This window comes from Culex pipiens, chromosome 3 (assembly GCF_016801865.2).
Source record: "Culex pipiens pallens isolate TS chromosome 3, TS_CPP_V2, whole genome shotgun sequence".
NCBI lineage: Eukaryota > Metazoa > Arthropoda > Insecta > Diptera > Culicidae > Culex > Culex pipiens.
This window is the reverse complement of record NC_068939.1, coordinates 178,802,135-178,817,940: the sequence shown is the minus strand read 5'-3', so window position 1 is coordinate 178,817,940 and position 15,806 is coordinate 178,802,135. Positions and strand designations below refer to the sequence as shown.

The 15,806-nt window shown below is 37.4% G+C and overlaps 1 protein-coding gene across 1 annotated transcript; it reads left to right on the top strand.

The window, feature by feature from the left end:
* The first annotated feature begins 2,732 nt into the window (after window positions 1-2,732).
* Window positions 2,733-9,604, top strand: LOC120432384 (protein spartin). Its single transcript, XM_039597577.2, has 2 exons — window positions 2,733-3,095; window positions 7,535-9,604. The coding sequence occupies exon 2, from the start codon at window positions 7,554-7,556 to the stop codon at window positions 9,276-9,278; it is 1,725 nt and encodes a 574-aa protein (XP_039453511.1). The 5' UTR covers window positions 2,733-3,095; window positions 7,535-7,553; the 3' UTR covers window positions 9,279-9,604.
* The last annotated feature ends 6,202 nt before the right edge of the window (window positions 9,605-15,806 follow it).

The window sequence follows — 15,806 nt, the reverse complement described above, 5'->3', positions numbered from 1 at the left end:
CGCACTTGATTATCTTAAATCCTCGCCAAAATTTCATTCTTAATTTTGCTCAATATTTGGGTCTCTTACCTAAAATATTTGTTCAAAAAGCAGACCTTCAGAGTTTAGGATTTTACGAATTCAACGTATTCAAGAATTAAAATTAAGGAATTTAGGAATTTAAAATTAAAGAATTGAAGAATCTAAGAATTTAAGAATACATTAATTTAAGAAGTCCAGAATTAAAGAGTTAAAGAGTTAAATAATTAAAAAAGAAAATGATGAATTAAGGAAATGTTACTTTGAAAAAGTTAAGAATTTATTTATTCAAGAGTTTAAGAGTTTAAAAGTTTACGAATTTAAGAATTCAAAAGAACCTAGGAAGATAATAATCCAAGACATTAAAACTAAAGGATTTGTTAAGAATTAAGAATTAGAAAATTAAAAAAATTGGGAACTAAAAAAATATGTTTTAAGTTTTAAATTTAAGAATATATTCAATTCAATTCAATTAGTGTTTATTAGAATTTGCAATTCAGAGATTTGGAGAACCTTTCAACTGAGATCAATTCATAAGCCTTAACAGGGAGGGTACAGATTTCTAAGTTTAGATTTTGCTAGCTGAGTGCTCTTTTAGGGAAAATATTGTTTTAGAAAAAATCCTAGATTTAAGGATCTAATAAGAAAATAATTAAAAAGTTGAAAACCTCAGGATTATTTTTTTAGGTTTCAATTAGGCCAATGCTAATATTTTCAAAGTTTTGGCTCTGGCGGGGGTCGAGGGCAGGGCAAAAAAAGTGAAATAACAAGCCATAGTCTCAACATTTGACTGCAAAAAGTGTTTTAAAATGCATTTGACACTAGTTCTGACCTAGAATCAGTTGTTTTGTAATCATTAGTTTTCAAAAAAGTAAGATTTGACCTGGGTGCAGAATAGTTGTCCGCAAAGCGGCCTCAATTTAGAACTGTCAAAGCGGAACCAATTTACTGTTCGCATAATTATACCAAGAAGTGGCAAGTATTGTGATCGATCTATAATTTATTTAGTCAGGAATAAAAAAAAATCGATGGCTATTGAGGTATTCGAAGTCAAAACATCTTAATAAGAGGGTTGAAATTGAGATTGGCATAATTCGTCGCTAAAATTTTATAATCGCTATGTCTCACGCAGAACCTATTTTATGACGCTCTTTTAAAAGTTAGCGACGAATTATCAATAACTATGAATAGTACTTTCCAAATAATATTGGATAATCTTACTCCGATATTATCACTACACATCAAAGATACATAATCTCGGAACTTCCATTCGGTTGCTCTTCTGATTCACGAAATTCCACCCACTTTTGACACAATTTTTCATCACGTGGAAAACAAAAATAGGCCTCTTTTGGCCGCCCATCGTTTAGTCTACGAAGAAAAAAGTGCGAAGCACTTAATTTTTCATCGAAAACATCAACATCAACAGATCCAAAATGTTTTATAATAATTCACTTCAGCAGCAAAAAATATGTCACGCTTGAGCTTGAACATAGCCTTCTACTTTGTTTATGTTTACAGCTGTAGTGCAGTTGTATTAGTGGGGAGCAGTGGGGAGCTTTCGAAAATCACGTTACGCATTCTGTCTTTTCAGCACCCAGGATTTGACGAAAACAAAAAAAAAAGTGAAAAAAAACTTTTTGCGATACTAAAGATAAATTTTTTTCCAAAGTTCAAAAGAATTTTAAACAACCCAAACATGCTAAAAATGATTCTAAACGCAAGGGAATGCATTTTAAATTGATTTCAGCTGATTGCACTTAAATTTCCATTAAAATTTTGATGTTTTTTGAAAAAAAAAAATTTGCCCCCTGATTTTTCGGGCCAACTTTGAATAAAATTTGTACCAGCCTTAATTGAGAATTGAAAAATTGAAAAACTTAAGAATCTAAAAAAATATTTTTTTGGCATTTTAAGTTTTTTAAATTGTTGAATTTTGATTTATTTTTTTGTGTGATGGTTTTTAAATTTTTGCATTGTTGAATTTATAATTTTTTAGCATCGAAAATTTGAAATTTATCAGTTTTTTTTTGTATTTTTATTGTTTGATAAATCTCTAAATTTATGTTAATTTTTTTTTCAAAGAACTTATAATTAGCTGTAATTTAACGTCTAAGTGCTGATATATATCAACATTAGAGACACAATAAAATTTGATGCTGTTTTCTTAATTGAAACCAAATATCATTAATTTTAAGAATGGAGCATTTGAAAGACGTGTAGATGAACAATCTCAAGCATTTTTGAAACGTGTGTTTCGTAAGCAGATCGAAAATGGACTCTGTTTACCAAAGTATTCTTGCTTGAAAACGCCTGATGTTACGTCCTACTGTAAAATTTCATTAGAAAAATAGGACGCATTCTGGAGAGTTCAGAAATGGCTTTTAGTGGACAAACGAAAGTCCCCAAAATGTCATATTTGGGGACTTTCGTTTGCCGATCGTTCAACAGGTAATCTAAGTTTCACTAAATTTGATTTTTACCAGAAGTGAAATGACTCAAATTATTACAATCTCCTCAAAAAATATCTCCTCATTGAATCGACTTGAAAAAAATATAATAAAAATATCTAGCTCACTTTTTAGGATCATTCTATCATCACGCTTACAAACTGCCATCCGTTGTACATTTCACCCATACAGCTGCGACGCCATTCTCGCTCGTAGAGCAAGAAACCCAAACAGAACGACACGACTCACGCGAGAGCATGCGTACTATCGATCGCAGCAGTTGTTCATTCGTCGTTAGTTTGTCAGGCGAGGTTCAAGAGGTTCCGTCCAGAATAAAAACAAAGTGATGAAGCGGCTAGGAATCTAGTGTTTTTCCGGTGTTTGAATCCCGCAGGAATCTCCTCGAATTGGGACTGTTTAAACTTTCAAAAAGATTAAGAGTGTGATCATAAACTATAGCCGGGTGTGAGCAAATAGTATAAAAAGTGCACGGCCTTGAAAGAGAGTGGAAAAAGTTTGTAGACAGCAGATTTGCTTCCAAGCCATCAAACACGTCACAGAGTGTTCTTCAGAAAGAGCAAGGTCCACATTCGTCGGCTGTTAGTTATTACATCAGATTTCAAAAAGGTAAATAAGACAGTCATGCTTATTTTTAATTAGTTACTCATTACTACTACCAGACTAGACAGCGAAGTGATCGTCATTGCTTTCCACGTAGTCTAAATACGCCACACAAACATGTCACACTCTAAAACCCTGATATGAAATCAGCAATTTAATTTTCTAAATGGCACAAGTTGTGAAACATTTTTACGACGATCATGCTCGAAGCAGGATTCCGATGAGTCACCTCGGAACGTACATTTCGGGTTTCCTTTGGAGAGGATCATATTACAAGTCCCCACCAGAGACACCGTGTCATCGCGTGAACTCAGAATGGGCAAACATCATGCCATGGGTTGTTATCACCGGGCAAACACTGCATGAAGAACAGGGACAAGTCTGAATGAATGTGCCACCACGAGTGAAGTGGAGTGGTCTGCAACCTGTTGCTTGCTGTTTATTCAACTGTACGCTGTGGCGGATGTCTTTTCGATTTTGATTTACGCTTCAACCAGCAGTTTTGAAAGTGCATTTCTGGAGTTTTTTTTAAGGGTCCAGTAATGTTTTATTATTTTTAGATTTTTAAGTGATTTTTTTTTTATTAGAACGGTTGTACATTTATCCAACGAGGTTTTCCGAGTGCTGAAAAAATCAAGTTTTGCAACGAGTTGTTTACTACTCAATCCCGAAAATCGCTTCTTGAGTGGAATTTTATGTCAAACATTCATGTATTTAGTAAATTTAACGTTCAAAACAAAAAAAAATATTGAAAACTGTTACTTTTCGATACTAGAGTTGAAAAGTTCAACTTTTAACCCTCTCACGCCCATGGTTACTCCAGAGCACCCCAATTTTTTGACTTCAAAATTAAATTTGTCTGCAACCTTGCATTTTTTCAACCTGGTTCAACATGCATTAGTTTATATAGAATGTTAACTTATCACCATTAAAATTTCATCCAATTTGGTCCATCCAGTTACGAGTAAAGAAGAAAAACGAAAAAAAATCTCGATTTTGCTCTGGGCGGGAAGGGGTTAAGCACTCATTTAAGTGCTGAAAAGTAGAACTTTTCAGCACTGGTATTAAAATGTATTAATTTTCCATTCTGTTTTTTTTTTTGGTAGGGAAAAGTAGGCCGTTTCGTTTCTCCAGAAGAACTGCTAAAACTGACAGTTTCACAGCGGAATTGTAAAATAGTAGTTTATGCCACAAGTTGCACAAAGAGGATTTTTTCAGCACGAGTCGTACATTTATCCAACGAGGTTCACCGAGTTGGATAAATACGACGAGTGCTGAAAAAAACAAGTTTTGCAACGAGTTCCATACAACATTTTTTGCAATTTCGAAAAACACCCATTGAGTGAAATTTTAAGTCGAATTTTCATGTATTTTGTCAATAAATCGTTTAAATCAAAAAAATATTGAAAAGTGTTACTTTTCGAAACAAGTGCTGAAAAGTTCAACTTTTCAGCACCCATTTCAGTGCTGAAAAGTAGAACTTTTCAGCATTTATTTTGAAAAGTGTTGCTATACGATTCTGTTATTTTTGGTACAGAAAAGTAGGCTATTTCGTCGTTCAAGAATGACAGGAAAAGTAAGAAGTTTCACGACGGAATTGCAAAAAAGATTTTTTTGCAATTCCATCGTAAAACGACTTACTTTTCCTGTCATTTTTGAAAGATGAAAAAGCCTACTTTTCTGTACAAAAAATAAAAGAATCGAATAGCAACACTTTTCAAAATAAATGCTGAAAAGTTCTACTTTTCAGCACCGAAATGGGTGCTGAAAAGTTGAACTTTTCAGCACTTGTTTCGTAAAGTAACACTTTTCAACATTTTTTTGATTTAAACGATTTATTGACAAAATACATGAAAATTTGACTTAAAATTTCACTCAACGGGTGTTTTTCGGAATTTCAAAAAATGTTGTATGGAACTCGTTGCAAAACTTGTTTTTTTCAGCACTCGTCGTATTTATCCAACTCGGTGAACCTCGTTGGATAAATGTACGACTCGTGCTGAAAAAATCCTCTTTGTGCAACTTGTGGCATAAACTACTATTAAATATCAAACAAGTTTCCTGGAAAAAGGGAAACATGCAAAAGAAAAATCCATTGTGAAATTTGTCAAAAAACATCCAATAAAAAAAGCAGAAAATAACTTTAAACAAGGCTTTCTAAATATATTACAATGGATTATGGAAGTTTTTTTTCAATAACATTTTTGTTATTGCCTTTCCTTCTAAAGAAAGCAATTTGCTTTTGGATTTGACTAGAAATCAATCTTCGTATTTAATCTTGTATTTAATAGTAAATTTTTCCCCTAAAATTTCAGGGAAAACATTATATAAGGAGGAAATAAAATTTGCATTGCCCAAACTGTAACAGTGTAAAAAGCATTTTGTTATATGTAGAAAAAGAATTTAAAAAATGCAAAATTTGTAATAGCCTGACTGCGAAAATATAAATCATAAAATTCAATCCCTAATCGTCAAAAGTTGCTTTCACCACAAGTTTTGATTGAATTTTCAATTTTTTTTTTAATATTTCGAAAATTTTAATTTTTTAATAACTTTTAAAAGAGCCGGACTATTAGTTTCTGAGATAAACTCATTTGAAGTTCTAAAAAATACATTTTTTTTGATTTTTTTTAACATTTAATTTCAAGAAACATTTCTGGAGTTTTTTTTAAAGGTCCACTAAACCAAATTTTTATTTTCATTCAAAAACACCCAAAAAGCAAAAACTGGAAATTTGGTTTATTGGACTTTTTCAAAAAAAGGTGCAGGTGGTTATGTTCTACATGACCAATATGATAAAGAACTTTGTACAAAACTCCTAAAAAATATTCTATTTTATTTTATATTTTTAAAACATTGCCTATGTATTTAATCCTAAATAATTTATTCCTATTAAATGTTTTCAATCTTTGGCACCTCTGTGGAAATAAATTGCCAAAACAAGTATGGTTCGGAAAATGTCCAATCAAAATGGCAATTTTCATGTCCAGTATCAAAAACCATGAATTTTGATACCCATATTGCCCCAAGTCGTATGGTTCGATTAATGTCCCCCCGGTAGAACATTCCCGAGGGCACTGGCCACTCCGGGTGTGGCCAATATCCTATAAATGTGGTCCCAAGCCCATTGCCCCAAATCATTCTGGTCTGGTGACCGTCCTTACAATCTTCATAAGAACAGAATTCCTCCCAATTTGGTGTACTAACTGTGTCTTTCAATGTTTGCGTGTGCGTGTGTGTGTGAGCAATAAAATTACCACCGTGGATCCGCCTTTGTCGAAACCTCGTCAGGCACTGAATTTTTCTGAGGCTATCTGTTAGCTTAAATAGTTCGCATGAAATGTGGCAACAGTGGTGCAACATTCTCGCGTGACAGTTCCACGAAAACAGGAGAGAAGGCAAAATTTGCTAAGTGCTCTCAGCCAATCAGCAGCCGGTATTTTTCCTGCATTCATTTTTTATTTTCATCTTAACTTTTGAATACATTAACAAAGTTTGATCAACTTTGTGAAATAGTCTTCTTGCAATTTAAGACTTCCCCTTTCGTTTGGTGGATAAAGCATGCAGATTGCTTGAATTGGGTGGAAGATATAAGCGTTTAAACAATTACACAAATCGTTACACTTTCGCTTCGCGAAATTTTGGATTGACACCCGTAGACAGTGCCCTTAGGACAAAGTTCTTTGTCAAAAAACTCCAGATTTCCAGATATGGTCAATCATGGCCACTGTTGAATCAAATCGTAAAATTATTGTTAAAAAAACAACTTTTCGACTACAAAAGAAAAAAATGTTTTGATAAAAGCACATAATTGTACCAAAATTTGAATTGTTAAGACTTTTACCACAAAGTATATATGTCTGGGCGTAAAAGGGCCAACAAGAACAAATATTTATTAACTTCCAAACATCCAGATATTTTGACAACCAGGCCATTATGAGATTGATTATTTTGAAATGCCTGTCTGCTTAAAAAATTGTAAGACATGTCTTCATTTTTTTTTATGTTTGAGATAAGGCCAATGCAATTTTATCATTTTCAAGTTTTTGTCTCCCATCCTTTAAAATTTTCCCAAAAATCAGGGAGCAAAAAATTTATTGCTGCAAATTTAAATTTCCATTAAAAAAAATTACTTCTTGAAAAATCACTTGTAAACTATTTAGAACAATTCGAATAACTTTTATGTATGAATTTTTTATTCAAATAAAGGTTTATTAAGCGTTTAATAAATTTTATATTTGTAAATACTGATCGGAACAAGATGTGAATCTAGAAGAGTTTTTTTTTTTCAATTATTCATTGATATTTTGCAAATTTGTGACAGTAGCATAACTGTGATGTTGTATAAAGCACCTTGTGATACTTTCTAATTGTTTTTTTAAAATAATTGTAACTATTATAATTATTGTAATATTTTATAACTAATAATCTAAAACCCTTTCCAGATCGCTCCACGCCAGCGCGATGTTCAGCCGAACATCATCATCGGAGCGCCAATGGGCGCAAACGTTCGCCACCATTCAGGGTGCGCACGACCACGCGTATCGCACCATCGAGCGGGCCATCAAGTTTGAGGAGCGCGAGCGGCCCGACTTGGCACTGCAGGACTACAAGAATGGCATCCAGGCGATCGATGAGGCGCTCGCGATCCCGGTCGAAATTCCGGACAACTTCCAGAAGGACGAAAGCTGGGACAAGGCGGTTCGGATGATCCACAAGATGAAGTGCACTAGGGGGGAGGTGCTGCAGCGGATTGGCCAGATTGGGGGCAAGGTTGATCGGGAGGATGCTGAGGGGGCGAAGAATGGCGAGAGTTGTGAGGGTGGATTGCGCATGAGGACTTATACGGAGTTGGCGCACGCGTTGCAACAGATGCAGGGCAATGGCCAGCAGGAGGAAGGGGCGGACAGTTGTTTGGAGCTGTTGTTCTCGTGCGATGGCGTTAAGATGTACTACATTGAGCCTGATGGTGTGGTTATGAAGACGCTGGATGATTCCACGTTGCGCATTGTGAGGATTGAGCGGGATGACGTTCGGAAGCTGGATAGCACGGTTTTCATCCAGGTGATTCCGACGGCGGCTTCTACTCGGATTCAAGACGCTGAGCAGCCGCTGGACCGTGGCGTTGAAGCAATGGAGGGAGTTGAAGTAGCGGATACCGTTGAAGAGCACCGTGGAGTTGATCCTTCTTTTATCTATCCGCTTATTCCGGGCGTTTCGCCCTGCTATCGTACCGAGTACGGTGCGTTCATCATTCCGGACTTGACCAGTGACAATGGGACTACGATCGGACTGGTGATTCCTCCGGATGCGGACGACGTGGTGTTGGAGATTTTCGTTGCCTTTCTGCACGGAATCGTCACACAGGGAGGCGCGGTCCAATTTGGCGGCGAGCGGGAAAAGCGGAGTACCAGCGCAAGCGTGTCCGCGAATATCATCCGAGGGGCGTTCTACGTCTCGAAGGGGCTGGTCAAAGGCGCTGAAAAAACGGGCGAATTCATCTCGTACAGCACTCCGTACGTAATATCCAAGATTCGCAAGTCCCCGGAAGAAGCGCCAGCGCAGGTTCCAGGCAACGTCAAAACCGGCATCGAAATCGCAAAGTCCGTGTCCGGCACGGCGGTCAACGTGACGAGCTACATCGCCGGCAAGGTCGGAACAGCTACGATGGCTTTGGGACGATTCTTGGCACCGCACATCCAAAAGCACGGCTCCAACCTGCTCTCCTACAGCACCGGAATGAGCGCGGAAGACGCCTCGGAGAAGGTTCACGGTGCGCTCACCATCTGTGCCGGCGCCGTCGAAGGTTTCGGCGAGGTTTACGCCGGGCTGGAAAAGTCCGCCTCGATATTGGGCGTCAGCTTGAGCAACAGCACGGTGCAAATCGTGCAGCACAAATACGGCAGCGAGGCGGGCCAGGTCGTGGGCAGTTCGCTGGACACGGTCGGAAACGTGATCAACGTGAGCCACAACATGAACTACATGACGCCGAAGGGAATTGCGAAAAGGACGGCGAAAAATGCCGGGAAGGCGCTGGTTGCCGGATATCGGCCTGCGGTACCTGAGGTGGACGAAGCTGCCGGGGAGGGATGCTCGAATGGAGCGTCGCAGCAGCAGCGGGTAGTTCCGGCGGCTGTTTTGTATCCCGATTTGTCCGGGCTGGCCAAAGAGTTGCAGAAAACTGAGTGAAGTCAGGTTGCTTTGATCGGGGGAACAATAATAAATTGTCTAGAATCTCACAGAAAGTAAATACGAATGTCCTCAAATATGATATTTTTAGCTTGTGAAGATGATAATAACACAAAACGATATTGATCGTAAATAACTGTAACAAATAAAAATATCCTCAAAATGTTATTAGGTGAGAGAAGTATTTATTATCCTTTTATACAACTTCTATATCAAATTTATCCCATCAAATACGAATATTTCAAAGGATTAAATTATGTAAGGAGTAATATCATTCAAACGCGGTGTGATGTGACTTAGTGATAAAAATATACTGTTTGATGTTATTTTTTTCCTTTTTATTATTCAAGCCGACATGAAAGAAAATTCCCAACCAGCAGCGAAGCAGTCGTTCGGTTCCGTTGATTTGCTCGAACCGTTCGAACATGAGGTCGATCGAGGCGACGAAGGCTGCGAGAAGGAAGCAGCAAGCTAGACAGGTAGTGGAGCAAGTTGCCAACATGTAGTGCGTCCATCCCGGGAATTCCCGGGACAAAAATCCCGGGATTTTTTCAAAACCGGGAATTCCCGAATCCCGGGATTTTTTAAATTTTGTCCCGGGAATTCCCGAAATTAAAAAAAATCAAATTTTGGCTTGGAAATTCAGATTTGGTTGTGGAAATATATGAATAGTTGAATACTTAGTACTCGATAAGAATTTTAAAGCATTAAAATTTGTAATCGGCATGTATCAGCATTAATTTGGCTTGTTAGGGAAAATTGCTGAAATTTTAGTTTACAGATCCGCAAAATGCCTTGCGCTTTCAATATTTTCTATTAAATTTTATTTATTTAAAAAAGAATTGGTATTATATTGTCGTATATTCATGGCTTCAAATTTGAAAAAAAATCATATTTAATTATTTTTCATTAAAAACCGGCATCTGTAGCAAATCAGGACAAAAGTAAGGAATTTTGACAGCTGTTTTAGCCATTTTTTAACAAAATGTTCTGATTGTTTTGATTGATTTTAGTTACAACAGGAATAGAACAAAACAATTAGTACACCGATTTCCAAATTTATTGCTCTAAAATCTCCTGTATCAGACTGCAGTCCCGATTATCTCCAGTTGGCGGTAGTGACTAGGGATGCGGTTATCCGCATATCCGGATATCCGAATATCCGGATAATGATCCGTGCGGATATCCGTTATCCGGATCACCGGATATCCGGATAATTATCCGCACTATCCGTACTATCCGGATATTTTCAACAAAATTTGGTAGTTGTGGAGATTTTTGCACACCATTGACATTTTTTGCACAAAAGATTGCAATTTCTGCCCTAAATAGGATTTTTTCAGGAATGTTTATACTCAGCCCTCTCCGATATCAATGAAACTTTGTAGATATGTGATTCTAGGCTAAGCCAGGATACCGTAAAATTAAATTTTTCAGATTTATATTTTCTTAAATTTTTTAAAACTGTGTTGCAGATAGCTCTGAACTGGGCTGTTTGATCATTATTTAGTACTTTCCGATCAAATAAAAATTGGAATTAATGAAATAAGATATACTAAATTTCTCAAATGCTTTTCAGGAATAGGGCTTTATTTTTAAACAGAATTGTTTTCAGACTTTCCTTGCATTTTGTTCATTTTTATTTAAATAAATTTTACAGAGATTCGAAAATAAATTGCTCAACTGCCTTGGGTTTTTTTTCTTTGCTGTTTTTAATATCGTTCTTTCACATTCTTTGTGAAATGTTAAAAAAGAAAAAAATGTTCATGATTTGAACATCAAATTGTGCTATCTAAGGCATGTTTCAACCAAAGCTTATTTAGTTGAAACTTTTCCTAAAACCTTGTAATAATATAATATTTTTGAAAATGAGTTTCAAAAATGCTTGTTAACAATCTTGTGGATTGCCTGAATGAAAAACTCAATGTTCAAATATATCTAGGGAAAATTGGTTGATTAATTAATAGGCTTTTTGTGGCATTTCGTGGTATTTACGAAATTTCACGGTCAAGGGCAAATTTCACGGATTACGCGGCTTCCGCGAAATCGCGAAAAATCACTAGCCTTAATAATTTGTCAAAATCCAGCACCCCCTGCTTCGGCAGCGTTTTTTCCTGTTTTTTTTTTAATTAGATGAAAAAAATATCCGGATAGCGGATAATTACGGATAATTATCCGGATATCAGTGGATCCGGATATTATCCGGATTCGGATATCCGGATATCCGGATAACGGATATATCCGGCCAAAACCCGCATCCCTAGTAGTGACTTAGGGATATTTTTGCCTTCCTCACCTTACTGTTTAAAATATGTTTTAATATAAAACATTGTTCGGCCAGGCGGCCGACGCAGAAGGACCCCGACCCGCGGATTGTCCCAGTGAACTCGAGCAGCAGACAGATTTCGGTGCACAAATAAAACAAAGGGCCTTGTTAGGACCGACCGATCTAGGCGGTGGTCGCGGTGATACTCAACGTTTATTTACAACAGTACGGCACAGGGAAGAAAGTAGAAACGAAGAACACAAGAGAGAAATAATATTAGGGTGGTACAGAACAACCATGTTGGTCGCAACATACTCCCCACCAAAAACGAATGTTTTTAATCAAAATGGAGTACACGTAAAGGGAGCACTTTAATCTACTGCTACCGCTGAATGATGCTCAGCACATCTCCCCGGATAATAGCGCGAACCTGAGAGCCTCGTCCTTATTCCGGAACATCGTCGAAACTTCGCTGGGATTTCGCCAAACCTTTGAACCCTGTCACCGGCTGCAGAGAAGACTGCCCTACCGAGTGATCTGCTACGCGGCTGCGTGTAGGTTGCCGGACCGCGGTAGCTGGGAAGCGACGAAGAATGCCACTTGCGCGCAACATGGTCCAAAGTTTGCCCCACAAAATGCTACAGGACTGCTGATTGGCCTGGTCGCTGTAGCTGGAAGTTCTTGATGTCCGAACCTTGAGCGATGGCGGCTGGTATCGATCCCGATGAAGAAGATGGCGGTCATCAAACGAAACGGTCCAGGAGGCAGGCTTCTGGCGACGAATCCGTGGGCTACGTTGTGTTTTCGATCCTGGTCACGGCACCAATGTTCGGCCAGGCGGCCGACGCAGAAGGACCCCGACCCGCGGATTGTCCCAGTGAACTCGAGCAGCAGACAGATTTCGGTGCACAAATAAAACAAAGGGCCTTGTTAGGACCGACCGATCTAGGCGGTGGTCGCGGTGATACTCAACGTTTATTTACAACAGTACGGTACAGGGAAGAAAGTAGAAACGAAGAACACAAGAGAGAAATAATATTAGGGTGGTACAGAACAACCATGTTGGTCGCAACAAACATAAAATTCTAAACTTTTCAAAGTGTTGTTGTTTTTTTTTTATTTTTTGTTGTTTTAGACAGTTTCAATGAAATTGTTTAAGCTTTTGTGGTCATGTTATATAAATAAATAAAAAAAGAGAAATATATTAAAAATTGCGGTTCATTTAAATTCCAAGCACACCAAAGAGCGATTTTTTAAATGTATTTTAAGCTATCTTAAAAACTGCTGTCCTTGTTAAGATTGAAGTGTGAATTATCACCAATTAACAGTATTGAGCTAATTCTGTAATTTTAGGCTTGAAAAACATAACAAATATAATGAAAACATAGATTTTATTATTGCTTCAAAAATTTCCCGGGATCCCGGGAAATCCCGGGATTCCAAAAATATTTTTCCCGTTTCCCGGGAATTTCAAAACCCGGGAAAATTGGACGCCCTACCAACATGGTTCTGGAAGCAGACTGGCTTGTCTGGGTTGGCGCGTGCCAGTAAATTGTACCTACTTGTTTGGGACGAACGTGTCAAGAGATGGGATTGCAACTGCATAATTGTGTTCTGTTGAGCGTTGTGTTTGTTGTAGCTTTTTTCGAACGTCCGGGGTTCACTGTTGTAAATCGATCCGATTGATTGAGGTTACATTAAAAAAAGTAGTTATTAGGGAATCACTCACTCGAAGATTTTTTTTTATGCTTTTTTTAAATATTTGAAATTGACAATTTAATTAACAAATTTTAATTTTCAGATTAAACAATTCAAGCTCAAATTTGGAAGGGCTGTTCGCACAACATTTTTTGCAACAAATTGCAAAAAGACGCTCAATTTGCGAATATTTTCATATTTATATCATGGAAAATTGGACCATAGGTTTCCGGATAAAAATCTTGTTAGCTAATCCGGTAGCTTTGTGTTGTCGAATTCGACAACATGGAAATGATTCAAAAATCATCAACATTTTTCTCGATTTTGCTGTAAATGTTTTCAAAATCGACAACATTGTTGTTCAAAAACGGCGATTTTGGAAACGTTTCCATGTGTTCGAATTCGACAACACAGAGCTACCGGATTAGCTAACAGGATTTTTATCCGGGAACCTGTGGGCCAATTTTCCATGGAAAAAAATGGAAAATGTACAGAGTTACCGGATAAGGTTACAGGATTTCTATCCGTGTTGTTGAGATATCGACATTGGAAAATGGAAAAGGAAATTATTTAGCTTAAATCAAATTTTAGTGGAAATATCTCGAAAAAAAAAAACGCACTATACATATCAAAATTTAATTTGAATATTGGTTTCATGCTAAAAAGTGATGCCAAAACTGTATGGGTGAGATTTCTATTTGTTCCAAAAAAAATAACACTATTTATTACAGCGTTAATCAGCCGCAAAAAATGTTGTTTGTATATCAAGGTACTTCTTATAAGTTGCGGGTTTTGGGAAATTGAAGAAATTGGTACTAGATTTTATGCTTTTTTTGTAAAATATATGTACAACAAAATAAATACAAGAAAAAAATTAGATCGTCGAAAGATGACATGGCGTAAAATAACAATAAAAACGAATAAGAGGGGTCAGTGGATGCAAAACCATGTTTACTAGAGGATAATATTGGTTAGGTTTTTGTGTAATGTTAAACAACATATCAAGCAAAACAATGTAATTGGGCCAATGTCGAAGTATAAACAAAGAGTCTATCCTGCTCGTTCCTAATGTAAACATTCACTAACGTGAGCAGGATAGACTCTTGTATGTATGTATGTATGTATGTATGATCCCCATACCCGCAGGCTACTTGGTCCTGGAACACATGTGAGCGCTAGGTGAACAATTCGATCATCTTTTACTCCATAATCTGTACACCCACGTGCATAAGTTTTTTTGCACGAATTTTATTGCTACAGACACCGGCGCATAAATCAAAATCATTCCCCTTTTCCCTCCCCAAGCGCCGGAAATTTGTAGCGGGTGTAGGGACACTTTGCATAGACGCCCTTGTTCCCATCACGTCACTGAGGGTATGGAGCGACGAGAAATTAATAAGCATGCCCCCTTAGTCGAACCTTCATTAGAGAAGCAGGCAATCCACAACTCACAGCGAACGACCAAGGGAACACCCTACCGCGTATTTAATGGTAATTTGGCGTGGTTGTCTTGAGTGGTTTGAGCGTATGTTAGAATATTAGTGAGAGAGTTTTATGTTTTATAAAAAGAACGGGCTCACCAAATAATGTATGCTTCAAGACAGCTTCATTTGAGTTCCGGGAGTTGTCCGATTTTATAAACTTGCGATCCGATGACCTCCCTTCAACAAACTTAAAACAGCCAATCACGACGTTTGACTGGGAATGGTGACGTTGCCGTCGAAATTCCAGAAGGTTTTGTTCCAAATGCTCCGCTGGATACAACTGCTGAATCGCTTGTCCGTGACCACCAAGTTTTCCACCGGATATTGCCAAAAAAGGGCAAAATTAAGTATTTATTATATTTTTTGGAAGAAAATTTGAAGCACAAAATTGACAGCGAAAAATATTTCGATCCGCACACGCGCATGGTTTACTTCGATCCCTAACGTGAGCAGGATAGACTCTTTGGTTAAAAACTCACATTGGCCCATTTACATTGTTTTACTTGATATTTGGAGCAACATTTGAAAGGGGCCTTACGACATTGCTCCTACGGCCTTTCATAACATGCATTTAAATGGGTCGAAAGGCCGTAAAAGCAATGTCGTACCGCCCCTTTCAAATGTTGCTCCAGATATTAAAAGAAAAGTGGAAAGGGAGGTCTGAAAATATTTATAATTATATTTCAATAAAAAAAATATTGTGCATCTGTGACGACCAATTCGACCAAAATGATCAAATCGACCAGAAAGGGCAAAGCGGCCAAAAATTCCAATTTGGCTAAAATGGCCAAAAAGGCCTAAAATACCAATTCGACAAAAAACAACAATTCAAAAATCGTCCAAAATAGACAAAAAACAACAATTTGATCAAATCGAAATAAATGCCAAATCGACCAAAACGACAGAAATTGCCAAAACTACCAAAAAGGGTCAAAATGACCAAATCGACCTAAATGACCAAAAAGGTCGAAAATGCCAATTTGATCAAAATTACCAAATCGACCAAAATGACCAATTTGATCAAATCGAAATAAATGCCAAATCGACCAAAACGACAGAAATTGCCAAAACTACCAAAAA